The 6,427-nt window shown below is 36.3% G+C and overlaps 1 protein-coding gene across 1 annotated transcript; it reads right to left on the bottom strand.

The window, feature by feature from the left end:
• Positions 1-322: 322 nt before the first annotated feature.
• LOC115967288 (salicylate carboxymethyltransferase-like) lies at positions 323-5,044 on the bottom strand. Its single transcript, XM_031086366.1, has 5 exons — positions 4,726-5,044; positions 4,603-4,657; positions 3,640-3,989; positions 3,070-3,330; positions 323-866 (listed from the first exon to the last, which is right to left on the bottom strand). The coding sequence occupies exons 1-5, from the start codon at positions 4,801-4,803 to the stop codon at positions 507-509; spliced, it is 1,104 nt and encodes a 367-aa protein (XP_030942226.1). The 5' UTR covers positions 4,804-5,044; the 3' UTR covers positions 323-506.
• Positions 5,045-6,427: the final 1,383 nt, after the last annotated feature.

The following is a 6,427-nucleotide window of genomic DNA, read 5'->3' as shown; positions in this document are numbered from 1 at the left end:
AGATCGGTTTTGGGTGGTGACGATCTAGATGGCAACGCCGGTGCTGGGGTGTGATCTTGGTGGCAGCATCGACGTGTCTGGGGTGGGGCGCGATCTCTCTCTCTCTCTCTCTCTCTCTCTCTCTCTCTCTCTCTCTTTGTGCGTCTCCGGAAATGGTTTGAAATGAAAATAGAAATGTAAACCAATTTCCGGGTCAAAGGCATAATATTTACGGTCAAATGAAATTGTTTTCCGGAAAATTCTATTTTCCATGCACAACCAAACACACGGTGAGGCGTAAAATTATTTCCTAAAATGGTTTTACGCCAAATCAAACGCAGCCTAAATTACCAACAATAGTTTATATGGCTAAATGTCACACAGAAAAGTCTAAATAATTGAGTTTCACTGGAAATTAATATCAGTAATAAGACACTCACACAAACTGAATGACAGAAATGTCCATATGACTGCCACATAAATTGACATTATTTTGTGCTCCACTTTCACGCTAACCTTATAATAATTCAACCCTTTTTTGTCAAGGAGATAACCAAGTTGATGTACTCACATTTCTCTGCCTCCATATGATCAAGTACAACAGCTTTGAACCTTTGAAACAAGTCGTCCATGGCCTCTTCACCAAACTGGCTTGACAAAATTGGTTCCCCCACGGCCCTAATGTCGGTGGCTATCATCGCCGCCCTTCCTTGCCTATCGAGGCCAATGTTTGCTTTCTTTATGTAAGAGTCCCAATCCATTTTGAAAACTTCAAATTTATGTAAAGTGAAAGATCCTTCAACCTCAATCACCTTCTTTACTTCCTCCGAAGTAGGTGCATAGTACGGCAAATTGAAGTTGTCCAATTTCTCTGATTCTATTAGACCCTGAAATTAATTAAAACGTAATTGGGTATCATTTTCTTATTATATAATTAAAAATGCCAATAGATGTTGAAAACTTTGAATTATTATACTTAGTATAGAGAAAACGAAAACCATTTCTTGTATGTAGGCTTGTCCTATGTTGCTGAGGTGAGATTTACATGTTAGTTTTACCAAACTACTTTTTATTTCACTTCTTTCTATTCCTTTACAAACATTTTATTTTATTTCATTCAATTTTTTTTATGAACTCTCAAACGAAAACCTAGAGTTGGGTGAGTCATTTAAGACAGACTTGAGCTTTACATTTATTTATTTATTTGAAACTGAGCCTTACATCTAATTCCTTGTAAAAAAATAAAATAAAATGGTACTGGAGAGCAGGATCTCACGACAACAGATACTATAGACAAGGTTAAACTTGTTGTTTTACTAAAAAAAAAAAAAAACTAAAATCATTATTTTTTTGCATTTGAGTAAAACTCTGTAAAATAATTAGTGTATAATAAAATTCTGCTCTATCAGATAACTCACGCATAAGTAAAATGAGTAACGTAACGTTGCATATAGAATAATTTTTTTTTCTGCTCACCATCATCACCAATTTTTTATTTATAAATAGTTGTCTCTAAACTTATGTTACGCAAATGGAGTAAAACAACCCCATCTTGGATCAGCATAAGCGAATGGAGGTCAAAGACAAGTCAACAAGTGTCGCTCATAGACGTAACTTACAATTGGCTCATAATTGTCTCTATCTTCCGTCTTTATGTTTATTGATGAATTTTAAGTGCTCTACAATATTACATTAGTCTTTATATATTTTAAAATTAGCATTTTAGCAGGACGATTTGTATTTGTAACATATTTATGCGCCAAATTATATAATATTTTTAACATTACTTAATTTTTAGGATAAATTATTTTTCAAAACTTAAAGTTTTGGGTGTATTACTGTATTTTACTTAAAACATAAACTTTCAAAATGCTTCATTTAAACTTCAAAATTTCTAAAAACATTTTATTCAAATCTTCTACCTCATTTTTTTTCAGTTAATTGCATTAAACATCAAACATTAAATCAAATTATTTAAATGAAATTTATTTCAAACTTTGAGTCTTAAAGGAAACTTACCCAAAGCTTTAAAATTTAAAGAAAATTGTACGAAACAATAAAGTTTATTTCATTTAGAAATAATAAAGTTTTTTTTTTTTTAATTTTGATTTTTATATATAAGATAGAAATTCTACTCTAGAATAATCTAAGTATATATGTATATGAAGCTCTCTCTTAAAGATTTGAACTCCAGCGTTTATCTCCTATATCCCATAAATACTTATATTTGTAGAGTGACCATCGCACTTGAAGAGGGTAAAATAGATATAGACTGACTCATTCTACTAAACCAGTCATGAGTGACAATACTTTTGGCTCATGATAAAGACAAGGGAAGAAGACGGGGGGCTTGTACACAAGAGGACGGACCCAACATGACGAACGGATCAGAAAGTCAACGGATACAGAGTGGACGGTAGCAAGGCCACGTGGCATGCCCATGGTTTAAGTAGTCCTCAAGAAACTTCGGAAGGAAATATCTTGCACTTCACGATCAAACCTAGTCAATGAAATCTTTATATGGAAATAATCCCATAAAATGTGTGCTCTAATAAGGATCTTCTTTATAAGGAAAAATTCTTCTTCCCCAAGAAAGGGAAAAGTCGGTTCTACACTATTATAAAACCCCTAGAAGCACTCAGGTACGCATAATTGACCCTAATTCTGGCACTCTAAGGTTGTGAGAAGATTTCTAATTTAACTTTAGGAGGGTCTTTGGTCAGTACCGCACCAGTACTCTCTTAAAGTCTTCTTGTTCTGTGTTGTGTAGGTGTTGTCTTCAGCATGTGAAGACTGTGTGACTTACTAACGATTTCCGACATCATTAGCGCCAAAAGTGCACGCGCAATTGTAATATTTTAAAAGTTTAAGGTTTAAATAAACTCACCCACTTTAAACTTAAAAAAGCTAATCTGCCCTAATTCTTATTAGGAGAAAAAAAAAAGTACTAGAATATTATTTATATGGTGTGGTTTGTCATAATAATTTATAAACATTTTACAGTAATATCTTTTAGTGTTTTCCTCATTAATTATAATTTTTTTTACCTCATATCTCTCGCAAGAATTTAGAGTTTAGACACTTCCTTACCTCCAAGACCATGTCATTGAGTTTCAGTCCAACAACTTCCCATATGCTCAGAGGATCATCGCTTTTAATGCTGCCCATAGTTGTGAGGACCATACGACCACCTGGGACTAACTCCTCTGCTCGACACTTGAGAAACATTGTGAAGTCCTTTTCAAAGTGTTTTAAGTATGCATCAAACACGGCAGGAGGGCTTGTCTTTGCAATGCATATATTCCCCTTGTTCAAGGCTTCCTGGGTCTCGCAAACCAACTGTTTTGGTACCTATATATATTTCTCATTGTTATACATATAAAAGAGTGTATTTATTACACACATTAGTTATTTTAAGTGGTTTTATACGCACCAAAAAACGACTCAAATCTTGAAAGCCAAAAATGCTACCCTATGAATCTCTCATAAGAAGTCCTGTCATACTATTATGTTAAAAGACGACGTTGTTTAAGTAGTTTAGTAACTAAACTGAATCATAAAAATTGAAGCAGCTGAAATTTATAAATAAGTATCACTAATAATGGAGAAGTTATAAGTAGCTAAAGAGAAAAAGAGGGAGTTATAGCTAATATAACTAACCATGGAGATCCACATAAGAGCATAAGAAGAATGAACAAAGTGCAAGGAATTGCTAGGGAAGAGCCTGCCATAGAAAGACCCGGCCACTGTGGTTATGAAACAATGCCCAAACGAGCTTCCCTTCTCATTCTCCAACTTCGTATAGAAGCTCGGCAATGACCTAAAAATAGTGTTGAAGTCGTTCCCAGGAAGATCGTTTAGGAATGCTTGCAACGATGGTGGTGGGAGGTTCAACATTTTGGACTTGGTTCCGATGATCTCGAGGACATCTGATACAACTAAAAGGGTGTTGGATCCAGTTGAGCATCCCAAATCTGCCATCTTCAAACACTCAGGGAGGAGGGTTATGCTAGAAAGCACGGACGCGGCTGGGAGGGTGGCGCACCCGAGTCCGACGCGGCGCGACGCGGGACGCGGCGTCCGACGCGGTTGACCGCGAGTCCGGCCGCGTCTGAGTTTTTTTTTTTTTTTTTTTTCTCGGATTCGAGCCGAATCGGCTGGATTCGCGCCGACGCGGCTCGATTCGCGCCGAATCGGCTTCGATTCGCGCCGAATCGGGCCGATTTCGGCCAGAATCGGGCCGTATCGGCAATATCGGGTCGTATCGGCCGGCGACCGATACGGCCGATACGGCCGAAATCGGCCGAAATAGGCCGAAACAGGCCGAAATCGGCCGAAATTGGCCTTAAAACTCGCCGGAGAAGCCGAAATTCTGACCTCAGATGTGTTTTTTTGCCTTCTTCTTTCTTTGTTTTATGAATCAAGTATATTAATGTGTTTTTTAAGAATATTTTAATAGTAAAAATATATAGAAAATATAAATAAAAATATTTTTAATAATTTTTTAATCGCCGAGTCCCGCCGCACCCGCACCCTACTTTTTCAAAAATTGCCGAGTCCCGCACCCGCACCCGCACCCGCACCCGAGTCCCGAAACGCACCCGTGCTTCATAGGGGTTATGTAAAGCCGCTCAATGCACTCTTCGAGTATAGGCTTGACCATAGATGCCACCGTTCTCTAAAAAAAGAAGAAATGAGGTTGATATATATGAGAAAACGATGTTGAGAGAGAGAAAGAGGACTGACTGGATGTAGCGAGTTGATTGCATAGCTTGTGTTTCCGTCTCCATCATTCATGTGAAGGACTTTCTCTATCTCCACCATTCTTCTTCTTCGACCTTCTTCTTCTTCTTTTTCTGAATAGTGTGTGTGCGCGTGAATGTACGTATATTTGTGGAACAAGATCCTAAAAGAAAAGGCCTAGGGCTAGGGATAATATAGCATTCTCTACACTGAACACACAAACATAGTACTGCTCCAAAACCATTTTTTCTACTAACTTGTACCTAACAATGACACACCGACCTGCTCCCATATATTGGGTCTGTTTGAATTGAGTTTATTGTTGCTGGAATTGAAAATTGAAAATTGAAAATACTGTAACAAAATAATTTTTAAATGTGTAAATAGTATCGTGGGACCCATAAATAGTACGTGAACAGTGAATAAACAGTGTGTGAATAGTATTTTTTTCCCTACACAATAATTTTACTGTTAACTGCAGAACAAAAAAAAAAAGCATGAAAACACAGGGCTAAAATGCAACTTTCAGCTTCAGCCCTGCCCAAACGCTCACAATATCTCAAAAGTCTGAGGGCCTACTCTGGCCAATGTAGTGGGGGGTGTAAAACTCAAAATAATTGAGCCCCGCAACTTTCAGCTTCAGCTCTGTCCAAATGCTCACAATATCTCAAAAGCCTGAGGGCCTACTCTGGCCAATGAAGTGGAGGGTGTAAAACTCAAAATAATTGAGCCCCACCAAACCACTAAGTGAAAAACTCAAAATAATTGAGCCAGTGAAAAAAGCGGGGGGTGTAAAACTCAAAATAATTGAGCCCCACCTAACCAATAAGTGAAAAAAGCAAACGTACCCTATGCAGTGAGCAGTGAGCAGTGAGCAGTGAGCAGTGAGCAGTGAGCAAAGCATTTATTGCCCTTTGGAATCCAATATCTCAAAAGCCTGAGGGCCTACTCTGGCCAATGAAGTCCACGCGGTGCATTATCAGTTCACAATTCACAGTCACTGATATATCCTAGCTTTTCTTCAACCACCGCCAAGAAAAATGAATTTCCACACTTATTATTCTACAGTCGTGAAATTTTTTATTTTCTTACTAAGTATTTGTTTAGTTATAACTTATTTTTACTAAAATTAAAAATTAAAAACTAAAAACTTGATAGTAAAATAATTTTTAAATACATAAATAATATCTTAGAATGTGATTCATAAACAGTAAATTTGTCTTCCATACATAGTCTTCACGTGGATGAACAGTATCGATTACCGTTCATCAGCACTGAAAAAAAAAAAAAAAAAAAAAGCAGCAAAACGCAAACGCCACAAACGCAATGTATATCACTTGGGTAGCGGGTTGTAATGTAATGTAAAAGTGTTCAATTACTTTGGATCCATTTAGATTGAATTTATTGTTGTTAGAACTGAAAATTGAAAACACTATAGTAAAATAATTTTTAAATGTGTAAATAGTACCGTAAAACTCATTTTTAATATTTTTTAATATATGAACAATGCTACTATAATGATAAATAGTGCATAAACAATAACAGAACAGTATATTAACAGTAAAATTTGTCTCATAAATAATAAATTTTATTCCCTTACGTTAAAAAAAAAAAAAAAAAAAAGAGGAAACAGACGTGGGATTCAGCAGAAACTCTGAACCCAAATGCTCACATTATAAAGGGAAATAAAAACGTGCAAGTTTTT

Source organism: Quercus lobata, chromosome 11, assembly GCF_001633185.2.
Source record: "Quercus lobata isolate SW786 chromosome 11, ValleyOak3.0 Primary Assembly, whole genome shotgun sequence".
In the NCBI taxonomy this organism is placed as follows: Eukaryota; Viridiplantae; Streptophyta; class Magnoliopsida; order Fagales; family Fagaceae; genus Quercus; species Quercus lobata.
The sequence above is the reverse complement of the archived record's forward strand: the minus strand, read 5'-3'. Positions and strand labels throughout refer to the sequence as shown.